This window comes from Nannobrachium achirus (assembly GCF_963921795.1).
Source record: "Nannobrachium achirus genome assembly, chromosome: 7".
Lineage (NCBI taxonomy): Eukaryota > Metazoa > Chordata > Actinopteri > Myctophiformes > Myctophidae > Nannobrachium > Nannobrachium achirus.
The window spans coordinates 55,980,250-55,997,590 of NC_137816.1; the positions used below are offsets into that span (position 1 = coordinate 55,980,250).

General features: G+C 42.9%; 1 protein-coding gene across 1 annotated transcript in view; it reads left to right on the forward strand.

The window, feature by feature from the left end:
- garre1 (granule associated Rac and RHOG effector 1) overlaps positions 1–17,341 on the forward strand; it is a 74,287-nt gene that overhangs the window by 34,828 nt on the left and 22,118 nt on the right. Inside the window, exons 3-6 of the mRNA XM_080730712.1 lie at positions 10,141–10,353; positions 11,288–11,428; positions 13,596–13,691; positions 14,702–14,863. Of these exons, the coding sequence (XP_080586838.1) occupies positions 10,141–10,353; positions 11,288–11,428; positions 13,596–13,691; positions 14,702–14,863 (612 nt within the window). The remainder of the gene's footprint in view (positions 1–10,140; positions 10,354–11,287; positions 11,429–13,595; positions 13,692–14,701; positions 14,864–17,341) is intronic.

Sequence of the window (17,341 nt, forward strand, 5' to 3'; positions counted from 1 at the left end):
CACTTCTAGCCCCCATAAGTCACATCCAACCATGAAAGCTTGGGAATGGGCTTATTCTGTGTAAAATGACATATTTAGCCACTTGTACGCATGCCCCCAACCACTGAAATAAGAATCTATAAAACAATAGAAAGAAGTAAATTAAATAATTTTAACACTCATCTTTTATATTCTTTAATTACAATCTAAAATATGATGTTGTAAAAAAACTAAAGTTGTCTTTTAAGTGGAACCAGATAACTCTTCTCTTTAAGAGTTGCATGTGTCACCTGCTATCTAGATGTTGCCAGCTGCAAATGAGAAGTTAACAGCTAGCTTCATTTTGCTACGTGGGGCCTTTCTGCTGGGACTACTGGGAACGGAGGCTGTGGCCTTGCTGGTTGGAGACTGTAGGGATGGGGCAGCTAGCTGCAGGCTCTGCTGTAGCACCAGCAGTCCACTATAACATCTGGGTAGGATCCTGGTGCATCAGATGTGGGGACTGACCGGCACCACAGGTTTATCGCTTTCTGTAGAGGTTACTAGAGGTGGTGGGGTCTTTCCCTCAAAGTGAGAATTTCAATATTGAGACATTGAAATATATTATTGCTATTCTGTCCATACTGTCTCCATTGTATTGGTATCTCAATTTGATTTCATCACGTAAGTTGAACCCTATATCATCTCTTGTCAGGTGGAAACCTCATGTCCAAAAAATACTTTTCAGGATTACATTTTTTAAAACGGCAAAACTAGCAGATCTAAACACTCTAAACATGTAGCTTCGCTCCGTGTTTCTAGCTTGTAGATCTGCTACTTTTGATACTTTTGTGATATGATCAAGTAGGGCATTCATTTACAAAAAAGTTGAAATATGGAGATATGGAGTATATCGACACGACAGCAACCATATACCCCTCCCCAGCGCTCTGTGCTTAAATGGTCCCCTATTTTTTTCCCTTCTACACCACATTATCTTAGGCCAAAATAGCTCATCTACAAGCTCGCGACACATTATTTTCAGCTAACCGTTGGCCTGTTATGGCATGCCCAGAATAGGCATCCCATGGTACCTGTGGTTTTATCATTTATTAATAAAACATACTGTAGCCATCATATTGGAGAATTCAATAAACATATTACCCAGCAGCCACAGTGTCCAGCACACTTCCTCCCATGAATTAAAATGGACAGGCTAAATGCCTGCTACAGTTCTTCCGAGACCTCTACTGGGATGTGGCTGCACCACAAACGGGAAACATTTCTGCTGCCGCACTTGGTAATTTGTGACTCTTTGTGGTCCAGGTTCTGCACACATGAATATTAAAGGAAGCCCAACTCAGTGAAAGTTCAGACGGCCAGGGGTTGGCACGGCCACTCACTCACGGCTCGCCTCGGACGTCGTCTGGCCTGCGCAATAAAAGAGACATTTGTTTGGAAATAGAGACGGTAGCTGTTGCCGTACCTAACACATAGAAAAAAAGAAAGAAAGAAAAGATGTTGAGACGACCGGTGGAGGGGTGATGGGAGGTTTAGTAAAGTGTTTTGTTTTCACATCTATATTTAAGACAATTCTGCCAGCAGTCTTGCAGTTAGTTACACAATGAGTGTGCGGCAGTCGAATAACGTTCAGCAATAGTCAGAGACCAGAATACTGGAAAGTATGACTAAGCAGAAATGTCATATGTTAACACAAAACAACCCAGTGCGCCCTGCCTCCCCCCTGACTGCAGCATTGCTAATTAAGTTAGACCTAGTCCACGAGGGATTGCTCTGGTGGTCCCGACTCAACTATAGATAAGCTGCATACGTGACTGCAAATGGGATTTTCCTTTTGTGAGCGTCGTGAGTCAAAGCACACACTCTTTTGCAGTCCCTCACGAGACCTCTTCGGCATGAACCAAATAGGTCCTACATGTTCGGAGTTTGGGGAGTTGTGGAATGTGAAGCTCGATTCTTTCCTCCCCCCCCCCCCATTTTTTTCCTCACTCCCTATTTCCCCTCTCTCCTCTTCCTTTCTGTCCCCTTCTGCCTGAGAAACCCAGAAAAGACCAGTTAGAAGTTAGTGACTGGAAAACAAAACGCATGTGTGTGTTTTCATCGGCACTCGAGTTCTAGTTCCCTGGCCAGCTCAGAGCGACTCGGCTGCCAAATATGCATGAAAATGTCAGGGTTTATTAAGAGGTTGTTGGCTGGGCTCGTGAGTGGAACCGCAGAGTGAAGAAGAGCGGAGGTAGACCCACGACCCCCCACCCCCACCCCTCATGGCTTATACTCCAGAAACCGCCAAGACAACTAGTCCAAGCACCCCAAAAACACTATGATAGCTACTACTTTAATCTATGTTGAATCAGAACGTGTTATTGTGCCCCTTCTCAATTCCCCCCAGAAAATCATTTTCTGTGCATTTATCGTAAACAAAACAATAATACTACTGAGTGAGTAACATGCAAAAAATCGGACACAAAACCTATAGCATCCCTCTGCCCAGTGCCCACTCCAGAACACTTCACAGACTACCTTCTCTGGCGTTGTTAGTAGCTCTTTATAAGGACAATCAACTACAGTATAATGCCTGCCGGTCATATAAAAAGGGACAATTGGCTCGTACGTAATTCAGACCAGGCACAATGGAACACACGTGACGTGTCTCACAGACTAAGCTCTAGTACCGACTACACCCCTCCACCAACCCAACCAACCAACTGCACCGTACAGATTTTGTACTGAGCAAAAGGGGACGCAGGTGTTCCTAGAAAATACAAGTGTAAAAAAAAAAGTTTGATTGATTCACAACTGCTTTCCTTGTTTGGACTTGAGAGAAGCCAAGCGTTCAGCTTTTGGCTCCGTTGCAGTCTCTATTCCTCATATTTTCCATGACTCTGTGGGATATGGCTAGGGCCTGCCTATCACACATGTTAGCCATTATCATCTTCTGTGGCCTTGGCCTCGTCCTCGTCCCCCCCCCCCCCCCCCCCCGCTCCGTTATTAGAGAAGACATTGTAGTGGTTGTTTTGGGTTTCATTTGATCTCATTGTCAGCACATAGTACGAGCATGAGGAAGAAAGGGCGGCTGGTGTTGTGTAGGCCGAATGTATGATCTCTGCAATCTGCATTAGTAGGCAATATATCGTCGCAGTCGGACAGAAACTCTCCATATTTTAACTTCTTGCTTTTTATTTGTAAATCAATGCCTTACTTGATCATACTTCAGCGTCAACCAGTGTTGTTTTTGACAGCAAATTTTGATTTAGTTTTAGTCAGTCTTTTGAATAAAATGTAATTTAGTTTTAGTCATAATTTAGTCACCTGAAAGGTTTTAGTCTAATTTTAGTCGACTAAATATCATAAGATTTTAGGCGACAAAATCTAGAGTTGATTTAGTCAACTAAAATGTATTTTGGTGGTCCTTGATGGCATCGTAATGACTGATTTTACACTTAGTTGCGTGCTGAAAATAGTTTCAGCACGCAACACCTGAGAGAAACCAAACAAAATGACTCGGCTTCTCCACTAGTCCCTCCCCAACATTTTGTCTAGTTTTTATTTTGTTGACGAAATTGTCAATATATCGTCAGTCGACAAACATTTTTCGTCATAGTCTTAGTCGACGAAATCAACACTGGTCAAACAATCAAGCATCAAAAGTAGCAGATCTCATTGTAGATCTGCTACTTTTGCTGTTTTTGAATCTGAAATCTGAATCCTGAAAAGTAACAGTTTTGGACATACAAGGTTTTCACCCAACAGAGACCACCATGATCTCTGCAATCTTAGCAGGCAAATATGTATGATCTCTGACTCTGCAAAGATCATAGCCTACATATTAGTCTGCAATTTGCCAACTAATGCAGATTGCTGATAATATGGATTGTAATCTGCAATAGTAGGCCTAGTCTAAACATACAGTATGGTCTGCAATTTGCGTTGTTTAATTAAACTGCACACAGGTTTTAAATATAACAAACACTTAGAGTATTGAGTGTTTGGCTTTGTTGGTCTGTATTTGCGACCGTCAAGTCGCAGTTACGGTATTATGAAAAGCTCCACCGGCTGTCTGTCTGTCTGTCAGTCAGTCTGTCCGTCACGCCACGTCTCGTCACACTTTTGCCCCTACTCTTATCTCTGCCACCGTTGGCCCTATCAATGCCAAACTTTGCACACACACTCCTTGGATGGCAGATCACAACCTCCGCCCCTGATTCTTCTAGCGCCACCATCAGGCCGATTCTTGCTAAACACATTTTTGGACACTGCTCCTACAGATTTTGGCCTAAAATCACGCAAAGCGGTACACAGTATCTTTAAAGTCGTGTCATCAACATGGATCTGTCCCATTTCCCATATTCCCTCCTGATTGGCTACGACTGCCTTCTAAAGTGTGTGTATGCGACATGACGGTCGTTTATCTTACTGGTACTGTATACAATATGCTGTCTACAATCTTATCTCCAATCTCTTTTTATGTGGCAATGGGTTTATTCATTGACTGTTTGGTTATGGGCTGTCTTTCTGTGACTGAGAGTTTATCATGATTATCTGCCATGAGTCACGATTAGCACCTCGGCATCAACAGCAGGAATTTCACATCTCGCTCCGTGGCCTGAACCTGAGCCAGTGTTTATTATGAACTCACTTTTGGACTCGCTGCCTGAAACTGGCCTAAATGAGCATTGCTCCTCTGAGACAGAGATTGCAAAAAAAGAAAGATAAATGCCACATAAGTTTGGCAAAATACCGGCAAACTGAAGATTACATACAGTGGTATAATGGTCATAGCAAAGATGCAGATTGACATGATGCATCGAGCAGCGTGCCGTGAACGAGGTGAACCGGGCGACGCAGATAAATGAATTCATTTCACCTCTTTGTCGTATTCGCTCAAGTTGAATTATCCCAACTTAACCCTTAAGGCAGTGGTTCTCAACCTTTTGACTAAGAGTTGAGACATTACATATTGGACAACACGGTTATATTGTGAAAATAGCAGATCTACATGCTCACAACGCCTCGCGTTTGCGAGGCGTTGTGAGCATGTAGATCTGCTATTTTCGCAATTTATGCCTCTAACATTTGACAATTTGGACAATGTTTCATTTGTCATTTTAGAGGTATTAAAAAGTCCTTAAGTTGTCACTTTAGAAACGTGCATATGCCCTCCATACACTTAAACTGTATGCTGGTTTGTTTACAGTTGAGTGAGAAAACAATGTTGCTCATTAAGTTAATCATCTGGGGACCCCCCAAAATAATTTTAGGGACACCCCTGGGGGTCCCGACAAACAGGTTGAGAACCACTGCCTTAAGGGACGCGTTCTGTGACTGTCTGGGACATCCACAGCAGGTACAGCACAGCGATGGTGGTGAGAGCTGACATAGTTGATTGATGGCCAAAAGAAAGGGCTTCCATTTGTAACTCCGGGGCGTGTCCAAATAGACCCCCCTCCCCCCCCTTTTTTTTACAGGTCCGTTTCATTCCATTTGGCACACGCCCGGGGTTAAATGAAAACGGTTAAATGAAAAGACGAGTCCCTCTGCAAATGTGTCCGTTTTTGCGTATGTGCCTTCAAACAAAACGAGAACCCTAGGGTTGGTCTTTGAGTAAACAAACTACTTTCTCTTTACTCCCGGTTCACCTTGCGGGAGCTCCCCAGTCGTTCCCCCAGGGCACCAGCGCTTTCAGTGAGTGTGTGTGGGGTGTACTTGGTCTGTGTCTTTGACAGCTTGACTGATAAGTAAGAAATGAAATAGACCAGTGGTTCTAAAACTTTTTTGTGTCAAGGACCCCCAAATGAATATCTATTTGGCCGCGGACGCCGCATCTGAATTTAGTTTTTTAATGATGACAACTAATAACAGATTGATGAAAGAAAAAAAAAACACTTTTGACCACAACAAATAGTGTAAAAGTGATAGGCTTATGGGCTCCGCTCTAAGTTATGAGGGCTGCTGGGCTCTGCTGGGGAAACTGATCAGCAGGGGCAATTCTACCCAATAGGCCCAATGGACAGTCATTTGGGATCAGGAAAAGGAGCCTATGTGTTATATAGGGCAGAGATTTGATGACCTGCAGTGGTTCCCTATGGAGACACAGAATGTGCTTTGTTCCCCTATGGAGACACAAAGAGTCTCCTCAAATAATTGGCTTGGGAATAATGCGACAAAAACAAAAGAATGTCCATGAATTCAAGTCTCCATGAGGTGAGTAATAGATAGAAAAGGTCATTTTGGGGGTGAACTATCTCCTTTTAAAGGACAACTTTGTTTTTTTACAACCAGGGTTCATATTTTAGATTAGAGAAAAGAAAAGATGAGTGTTAAAATGTTTTCATTTACTGCTTTCTAGCGTTTTTGTGATTTTAATGATTTTGATTTGCATGCATGCCCCCAGGTTGGGGCTTCTGATTATGAAGCCCATTCCTAAGAAGATGCACTGCAATCTTTCATGGGCAGATGTGACTTATGGGGGCTGGTGTAAATAGTAAATTGCCGGCTTATTGTGTTTAAAAATACATATTTAGCCACTTGTACACATGCCCCCACCCACTGAAATCAAAATACTAAAATCGCAGTAAATGAAAACATTTCAACACTCATCTTTTCTTTTTTCAACTCTAATTACAATCTAAAATATGAACCCTTTAATGTGCAACATTGTTTTCTCATCCACAGTAAACAAACCAACCTACAGTCATACAGTATACGTTGTGTATACAGGCCAGGGTATCTTAGCACATTTTCTTTTTTTTTAGCCTCGGCCTCAGGTCTAAATGGGTTGAGAATGAAGATGGACTGGTCTGGTTGCCTGTTTGGTCTGCCTTCAAACAGCCGGCGGCATATTCCTGTCTTTACAACCCCCGGCTCCGCGTCCTCGGGTGTATTTTCAGTCCCTACCTGAAAAAGAACCCCCCTGTGACCACTGGTGGAGCCTGCGCTCGGTGTCCTGTTGCTCCCATTTTTGCTAACTGGACAACAAACATTGCTCCTCCTCAGACGTGGTCGTGGCTATTCTTTCATGTCTCCAGCGCCAGCCACACTAGCGTGTGTGCATCTGCCATGCTGCTCACATACTGTAGACACGTGCATGTGCATTTCTTGATCAACCTTCATTAACAAATGACTTAAAAAAATCATGAACGTCCCAACTAGGGCTGTCACAATTATTACTGTACATAATCGTCTAATCGCAATTATTTGACATAATGACGATTATTTTTCATAATCGTCATAATCGTTTCCATGTTGAAAAATGTTCATACAAGTCAAACATAGTGAAAATAGCAGATCTACAAGCTCACTTGTGAGGTTGTAGCTCGGCTATTAACACTATCAATGACAATGTTCTTTTTTCAGTCATTTCTTTGTATATTTAGGTTATATTATATGTCATATCTACCATGTGCCACTTCAAAGCCTAAAAGCCAAGCAGAAATGTAATTGTCAACGACAAAAACACAATTAAATCGTTAATCGCAATTATTTGAGTGACAATTAATCGTCATGTAAAATTTCATAATCGTGACAGCCCTAGTCCCAACCTTGTCAAGTACAGGGTTGGGACATTAACTTGAATATTTGTTCTTCCTACCTGTCGCTTTTAGGAAGTGTTAATCTCCGATAAGTTAGAAATGCGTAAGACGTTAAACCAACAGAAATGCTTTGTATATCTTCAGTATTTCCAAGAATTGTTTAAATATTGTCTTTCGTGGCTTATTTTACTTTAGTCTTAAGTAAGCCTTGCCTAGCCTTGAGGCCCATAGAGTAGGAGCCGACAGTTTATTTAGCGTGAGGCAGCTTGTTATAAATCTCCTGGACATGACGCTAGTATGTCGCAGGGACCAACCCTTGACGCGGAGGGCCAAGCAGGGAGGCATTGCTTTGCAGTCTTTGGTTTGACCCGACCAGGGATTGAACCCTTCGCCCCAATCTCAGGGCGAACACTCTAACCACAAGGCCTTTCATCTGGTCTGCCACTAAAGTCTTGCTATGTGCATAAAGGTTTATAGAATTCGCCCCTAAATAGACCCTCCTAGAAAATGAGTCACCTCAACAATTTCTAATGAAATTAATTTAAGGAATTATTCTTGATTCACATTGTTACTCGGCGAGGAACATTCATGGCCCTTATTATTCATCAAAGACCTTCCGTTGATGCATCGATTGGACAGTTACATTACACCTTTATGGTGATAAAAACACTCACAATAACCGTATCATGGAGATGTAAATTTTTCGTGAAATTATCCTTGTCACTCACTGGGATCAATTCACCTTTTATTTGCCAGTAAAATAGACCTGGAAATAACATTATATAACAGACTTTTTTTAAATATTTTTTTCTCTCTCTTTGCCAGAAAATAGCCGATCTACAAGCTCACAACGTGTCGTTTTGCGAGCTTGTAGATCTGCAATTGTTTGGTGAATGTTTCGCCCCAGGATAATGGATGTTGGGGATATTTTGATTATCGCTATAATATTGTAAGTCACAATAATCATGACATGAAATATTTTCATATTGTCCCATTACCACTTAAAACAGGAATTCTCCACAGCTTTGCACCTACTTAACACAGGTCTACAAACGGGCTCGTCAGCCTGACACACTCAACACATCTGGATTATGTCCACGTGTCTCCCCCAGATGTTTTATTTCCAGGTTGCTGCATGTATGCTTTGATTTGTGCTCCTTGAAAGGGCCTTGGCGTCCCACATTTATTATAGAAACTAGTGTACTTTCCTATTATGGAAGAAAGTTATTCCGTGTTGTAAGCACTAAGGTTATGCTGTAGTAGACTGTGCTGGCATTTCCATACACACCATATATGAAGGAAGAAGAAAAGAAAAGAACCTGTTACCTAAAAGTGAGATGACTCGAGTACATAATATTATCCAGAAAATGTTTTCTGAGAAACAAGTGAATAGTACATGCATATTTTTGCAATACGGGTGATATTTTGTTTTCCCTTATAACTTACAGTGGAGGTGTGTGTGTGTGTGTGTGTGTGTGTGTGTGTGTGTGTGTGTGTGTGTGTGTGTGTGTGTGTGTGTGTGTGTGTGTGTGTGTGTGTGTGTGTGTGTGTGTGTGTGTGTGTGTGTGTGTGTGTGTGTGTGTGTGTGTGTGTGTCTAGCTATACTTATGGGGACTAAACGCATGTTCACACAGTCACCTGCACGAGACCTCTGACAGTGTGGGGACAAACTAGTAGGCCCCCACAACGGTTAAGGTTAGGGGTTAGGTTTAGGGATAGAGGTTAGGGTAAGGCCACAGGACTTGCATAAAAATTAATGGAAGTTTATGTAATGTCCCCACAAGTGGTGTGTGTGTGTGTGTGTGTGTGTGTGTGTGTGTATTTTAGATAATTCCTCCCAATCAAAGGGAACAGCTTATATTAAGGGGCACTAACTAGTCCATGTGATTCTTAAAAAAAAAAAAAGACAGGGAAGTCACTGTCTACTGAAGGTGTGGACTTTATTTGAGGGCAGTTGCCATAGCTAGCTGACCAACATTAAATACATTTACATTACAGATGTCTTGCTGATGCAGGTATATCCAGAGCATTTTTACAACTACTCATCAACACTTGACTCTTTATTAATGGGCTTCACAGTTGTTAGCTTGTGGCCAACAGCAGGAGATTTTGGTCGTGCTGGGCAGCTCCCAGTGACCAGAATATTGTGGTTGTACTGGAAAGTGAATCCGATGTGTGTTTTTTTTTTTTTTTTTTTTTTCTGGTCAAGTATAAAGGTTAATCCATTTAGGCCTAGAATTATTTAATGCATTAACTATTGAAAAATAGAAGCTCTACAAGCTCACAGCGCGGCACCAAGTGCGATTTTTCCAAAATAGCAGATCTATCCACAACTTTTCAACGTCCCATCGTGCATTGCGCAGAACTGGTGTGCGGCAACTTCCGGAGTCGCAGCCGAGAGTGATCTACAAGCTCACAACGGTTGCATCTGCGACGCGACGTGAGCTTGTATGTCTGCTGTTCTCTGGAAGTGTCCCACAAATAATTCTACAGTAAATTCTCACGGAAACAGGTGTATATCTGCTATTTTTTAATAGTTAAAGCATAAAATAATGTTTAAAGTGGTCAGATCGAAGGTGACTCAGATTTGCGTTCAGGTCTAACATAACAACTTCTCTGTTGCGTTCCTCAGGTGCTGGGGCGCTGCTTCCTGACGGTGATGCAGGTCCATTTCCAGTTCCTGTCGCAGGCGCTGCAGAAGGTGCAGCCCGTGGCCCAGTCGTGCCTGGCCGAGGCCCTGGCCCAGGCCCAGGCCTCGCGGGCCAACACCCGCTCCTCCCAGCAGGGCCCCGGGCCACTCACCGAGCTGGAGGAGGCCTCTCGCTCATGGAAGGGTGCAGCCGAGGTATGTATGTGTAGCCGCAGTTATTATGGGGCTAATAGAACCCCCCCATACTCTTCCTCTTCTCTGTGCTGTTGGACATTTATTTTGTGTGTGTGTGTGTGTGTGTGTGTGTGTGTGTGTGTGTGTGTGTGTGTGTGTGTGTGTGTGTGTGTGTGTGTGTGTGTGTGTGTGTGTGTGTGTGTGTGTGTGTGTGTGTGTGTGTGTGTGTGTGTGTTGAGGTGAAAAGCCAGTGCGTTAGACATTCCTGAGACCTGCCAGGTCTTTATGATTTCCACAATTTCCTTCCCCCCTTCTTGATGGAGTTTGTGTGTGAATTTAGGTTTATTGCCATGTATTTATTTTGTATTTTCTTCATACTTCCTGGTGATCATGTTGTAACGGGAGCTTTGCTAATGCCAGGGCTAATGAGTCCCTCTGCCCTGCTTTTGAGGTTTGTTTTGGATTATACACTGAGCCAGAGGAGAATACTGCCTTAGAAAGCCCAAATAACTGACCGTTTTTTACCTTAGAAAGTCCAAATAACTGACAGTTTTTTTTTACCTTAGAAAGCCCAAATAACTGACATTTTTTTTGCCTTAGAAAGCCCAAATAACTGACTTGTTTGAGTCGTGAAGCTTTGAGAAAAAATTACCTCAGTGTTCCCACCTCCTGTCCTACCAAAGGTATGGCAGAAATGTTGGTTGAGTTAGGGTGACCGTATATCCAGCCCCTGGAACCGGGACACGTAAATCAATTATGCGCACGCTTGTCGCGCACGCCTCATTCATGCCCGTTCATGCACACGCACATGTATATATGCTGCCTTACAGCCAACGACTGATTGACAAACGTCAGCCCTCAGCATTGAATGCGGACACGCAATGCATTTGTTTGTGTTTTCTGATTGGTTTAATCGCTGCAAAACGTCACTGTGGCTGTGCTTTGCTCCATCCAGGCCACGGGCAGACTTCGGGAGCGGGGTCGGGATGGCTGCCTGGCTGGCATCCAGGTGCAGCAGCTGTTCTGCTCCAACAACACCTCCATCCCTGAGCACCAGCTCAAGGACCTCAACGTGAAGATCGACAACGCTTTGCAGGTAAAAAAATAAAAAATTACATTAAAAGCCGGCATGTGTTTATTTAAGCGTTTTGTTGGATGACCCAGACTCCTCTTCTCCCCTCTGGCTCCCAAACAGTGGAACAAACTCCCCCAGTGCAATTAGAACTGCAGACTCAATCCCCAATTTTCCACCGTAATCTGAAGACTGCTCCTCTTCCACCGTAGCCCGCAGCACTTGGCCCAGCCTTGACAACCATGCGACGGCTAAAACGTCATTTAGATATTATGTTATTTAAACATACTATCTCTACAAACTATGTTTGTACAGTTTCTAATGTACAGAATACAGATTATTATAATATTTAAAACAGGATGTCTGTCACTCTGCAAACAACGCGCAAACTCTCAGCACGAGAGCCACAGAAAATAAATAATTATGATGTATACAGAATGCTTAAAAATGCTTAAAAAAGACAGTGCTGATCATCCTTTTCAAAGTTGCAAACATGCAGCGATATTTGAAGAGGTTCTTGAGGTACTTGGTTTAATCACAGATTACTGAGTAGGGCTGTCACGATGAGGACATTTTACATGACGATTAATTGTCACTCAAATAATCGCGATTAACGATTTAATTGTGTATTTGTCGTTGACAATTACACTCCTGTTTGGCTTTTAGGCTTTGAAGTTGCACATGGTAGATATGACACATGACCTAAATATACAAAGAAATTACTGACATATTTGACAACTTTATACATAAAAAAGAACATTGATAGTGGAAATAGCCGATCTACAAGCTCACAACGCGTCGCGATGCGACACGTGAGCTTGTAGATCTGCTATTTCCACTACTTTTTAAAAGTGTTTGAAACTATATGAACATTTCTCAACACGGAAACGATTATGACGATTATGCAAAATAATTGCGATTCCCTCAAATAATTGCGATTATGTAATAATTGTGACAGCCCTGTTACTGAGGCACTACCCTGTCTCTCTGCATTTGATGCATTTGTTCACCTTGCTTACTGTCAGTCACTCTGGATAAAGAGTGTCTGCTAAATGTCTGAATTATAGATGCTGGCCGTTTAGCTCCAGAAACCATCATTAGTGACCCACTTATGAATGGGGACATGAGCGTAGGGGACGTTTGACCAGGACAGACACAGTGACTGTTTGAGGGGATTGAACGCGTGGAGGTCACGCGTTCAATCAAACGCGTTGGAGGACTGTCTGGTCACATGGCTGCTGCGGGGTGTTTTGGAAAACTCTTGTCGGGCCGCCATGTGACGCTGCTTCTGCATTGTTGCTTTCATCACATTGGAAAGTCTTGTTGCTAGGAAACGTCTAAATAGATTGTTTTAGGCCCGTGACTCACATTCACACTCACGTTCCTGATTTGCTGTGAATGTTTCCAAACTACACTACCCACAAAAAGTTAGGAAACGTAACTTCGGTGCATTATATCTCCCCTTTAATAATACCTAATTGTGTTGTGTTTTATATAATTTTCATCGTTGATTTGTCACCTTTACAACGAGGTACAGCTTGTAAGCATCGAGCATTCGAGGCATGAGCTACACAGCTAAACGTGTGGGTAGCGCCGACCAGAAAAAAGAAAAAAACATTGAAGTCCCCTGGTTTAAGCTTTCTATTTGCTGCGAGGTGTATGCTATAGAAGTGCCGTATGCCGTGAAAAGTTGAGCTGCAGTGCGGTCCTGTGCTGTCATTTCCCTGCTTGTACAAAAGTGAATGGACTCCCAGTGACTGGTTTTAGGGCCTGACCATATATCACATTTTGATGGATCTATTTTTTACCAGTGACATGAAAATTTCATTGCAGAGAATATTAAAAACTTTTATCCAGTGGAAGGGAAAATTATTCACCACTGCTTTATAGTAAATCTAATGTAAATGTAAAACATGGATATATTTTGTGGAATAGTGCAATGACGGACAATATTGAGACATATTGACATTTTGATCCATGAAATGACTAGTGGAGATCCAGTAGAACTAAGACGAGTCATTTCTTTATGCTTGGTTGGTCATGCCTTGGTCATGTGTTGTGAGCTTGTATATTTTTACGAAGCCAAAAATAAAATGTATTTGACTAAATCAACTGTACATTTAGTCTGTACCTGCATGGTGTCGTGCAGGTACTTTCCATAGATAAATTAATGTTCCTCTCTCTCCTCCAGGCCTACAGGGCGGCACTAGAGAGCATGGGCCACAGTGAGTACGCACTGAAGGCAGGCTTTCACTTGAACCCTAAGTCTGTGGAGGCAGCGCTACAGGTACGTTCATTCTTCTATAAGACCAGTAGACATCGGAACAGCTTCTTCCCCTCCACTGTCATCTACCTGAACTCTTTTCCCACCCCTCTCCTCCCTCCTTGTGCTTGTGCTTTCTGTGTGTGACTTGCGCACTCTGGTCACTGGACTTATGGAAAATCCCCCCTGGACATGAGTCGAACACTTGTGCATTGTGCAATAGGGCTATGTGCAATATGGTCAACAATGTATTTATTTATTACTTCTTACTTATCTATTTATTCATTTATTAATACTGCTCATCTCTGCATTTATTATTGATTACTGTACTCCTCAATGCTGACTTGTTTGCACTCTGGATGAGTTGCGAAAATACCTTTCGCTGTACTGTACTTGTACTGTACACTGACAATAAATTGAATCTCATCTCTCATCTCATCTCAAGCTGTCCTAGAATTTAAAAAGTAGTACATTGCATCAGGCAAACATGCCTCTGAAATGTTAAAATTCACCTGACATTTGCAGGTTCCACGAATTAATACTTCTATGGTTTGTAGATTGTAGAATGTCTTTGGAGCAATGCATTTCAGTATTTTTAGTTGACGTAAAGACAAGACTCCGAGCCATATTTTGTGTCTATGCCCAACGCGAAGCAGGTGATGCACGTGTCTCTGTGTGTGCAATTCATATCTGTATGTATATCTAGGCATGTGTAGGGCAGAAACCTTGTATCGCCAAGTTTCAAATGTGTTTGACACAACGCCTTGCAACGCGAGCGTGCTTGTAGATCAGCTATTTTCACTGCTTTAATACTATATAATAAAAAGCAACGGTTTTGGACAACGGCTTTGGACAAGGTTTCCACCCGACAACAACAATATGTTCCTCTGTGCATTGTGTGTGCGTGTGTGTGCGTGTGTGTGTGTGTGTGTGTGTGTGTGTGCGTGCGTGCGTGCGCGTGCGTGCGTGCGTGCGTGCGTGCGTGCGTGCGTGCGTGCGTGCGTGCGTGCGTGTGTGTGTGTGTGTGTGTTCAGGGCTGCTGCAGTGAGGCCGAGGCCCAGCAGGCAGGCAGGATGCAGACAGCCTCCCAGCCCATCCAGTGTGAGCTGCCCACCATTCCCCTGCAGATCGGCTCGCACTTCCTCAAAGGCGTGTCCTACAACGAGTCGGCCGCCGACAACCTCAAACTGAAAACGGTACGGTGCCCCTAACCCACTGTTTCCCAAGCTCTCGGGACAATATGAAAATGTCATATCACGATTATTGTGATGAAAGAAATCGCGATAAAAATCCATTATCCTGGGGCGGAAGGTTTTAAAAAAAATAGCAGATCTACAAGCTCACAACGCGTCACAACGTGGCGCGTTGTGAGCTTGTAGATCGGCTATTTTTTGGAAAAGATATTTGATAGATAGTGAAAAAAAGACTTTATAAAGTAAGTATATTATAAGTACCTTTTACAAGTTATAGAAGGTACAGGTTGTGAAGTCCATCTGGCATGTGTAAATCCAAGGTGCCAAAACTAAGGGAATAGGGAGAAGCATAATGCTTATCAAGCCCTACCCCTGGCTCAGTTTTCATAAATAAATACGTTAGATTGTCAGTGTTTACAGCACACTTCAAGAAATGCATAATCAACATGTGTTTTTTGCAACACATACATACAGCATACCCTCCCACAGAAGACCCTCGCTCTCGCACACTTTCATAACTCACTCACTCTGATGTGAAAGTCGAGATGGCAAATAACTATACGGAGAACAAGTGTCACCTAAAAACTGAAAACGATACGGTACCCTAACCCTCTGTCTCCAAAGCCCACCTCTGTATCCATACGTCACATGGGGAAGGAAGACGAAGAGACGTAATGGGATGGGGGGGTCAGATTGGTAACCTTGGCTTTTGATTGCTGGCTTCCCCTTTCTTTCTTTGTATGTCGACCTACCACCCCCCCACCCCCCCACCGCCCCCAAAGAGTTCCTGAAAAGTCTTGCCTCATCACATACACAACATGCTCGCACACTCTCTCTCTCTCTCTCTCTCTCTCTCTCTCTCTCTTCCCGTCTCAATCTCTGTTTGTGTCTCTCTTTCTTTCACTCTCTGTGCCCTGTTGGTCTCTCTCTCTCTCTGCGCTTCCGTTCTCTCTCCACACACCCTTTGATTTATGGGTCTTTATATTTGGCACCGGCGTCCATGTTTTGCAGGGACGTGCAGAGAATGTTAGAGAGGCAGGGGCTGGAATTTCCAAAAGGGCCTTTTGGTGGAAGCACCGAAAATAGCAGACCTCCAAGCTCACAACGCGTCGCGCTGTGACGCATTGTGAGCTTGGAGGTTCAGCTATTTCTGGTGTGTGAAACCACACTGAACTAAGCATAACCAAGTCAATACTGGAGATGTGGTGTAATGGCATGGATTTTTACACAGAGGGCAATTCTTTCAACATAAGATGCTTCATTCAAGTTCAGGAGAGTTTTGACATGGCAATTCTATTGAATGCTGCCTTCAGGTATGGCATGGAAAGAGGGCATTTGCATTTCTTTCACCATAGTAAAAATTGCATTTATAGTCTAGAAAGGGCAGTTTTTACAGACAGATAAAAGGGCAGGGGCTCAAGCCCCCTTTGATGTCTATGTGTGCATGTGCCTGGTGTTTTGACATCATGGGTTTTCTTCTCCAGTCCTTGGCTCCGTGTTCCACGCGAGGCCTCGGTGCCGCTGTCCGTGTTGCAGATCCGCCTCGTCAGTGTTTATATGTAGGATGTTCCCTCATCTGTCAACGCAACTCTCTCACACACACACACACACACGGATACCCATGCTCGCACGCACACAGGCAAACACACAGATGGAAAGTTGAAAGAAAAAACTGTATAAAGTTGTCTATACTTAATATTTCATTATATGGTACTATGTATAAGCAGATACTTGAATTGCATTCAAAAGTTAAGATTTTAAATACAAATAAAGTTAAATCTTGGTTGCGCCGATGGCCTATTAGTGGTTAAGGCATATACCACATATAGGCTCTAATGCAGCCTGACAGCAAGTTGCAGGTTCGATTCCCGAGCCCCGACGACCATTGCTGCGTGTCACTCCCAATCTCTATCCACCTTTCCTGTCATTCTCCACTGTATCTATCCAATAAAGGTAGAAAAGCCCAAAGAATATCTAAAAAGTTAATAAAAAGATCTTGGTACATACCGTACTGGAGAGCAGTGGTGTAAAAAGCACTCAAATGTTTTACACAAGTAAAAGTATCAATACTGCAATGTAGAAATACTCTGTTAGGGTGCCCTCACACCAAAATACCTATGAGAGTGGAATCCGCATTCCGCCAATGCATTTCAATGATAAGGGAGCGTTTTTTGCAGAAATCCTCTGCTGGCATGAAACCGCTTCACTCTCATTGAAATGCATTGGCGGAATGCGGATTCCACTCTCATAGGTATTTTGGTGTGAGGGCACCCTTACAAGTAAAAGTCTGGAATTCAATATATACTTGAGTAAAAGTAAAAGTATATTGGCATCAAAATGTACTTCCAAGTACCAAAAGTACTTGATATTTGAAAATAGCCGATCTACAAGCTCACAACGCGTCGCACCTTGCTATAAAACGGGGCTAAAGTTGTTTATGTTTTATAATATTATAATTTATATCTGCAAGGTAACTAGTAA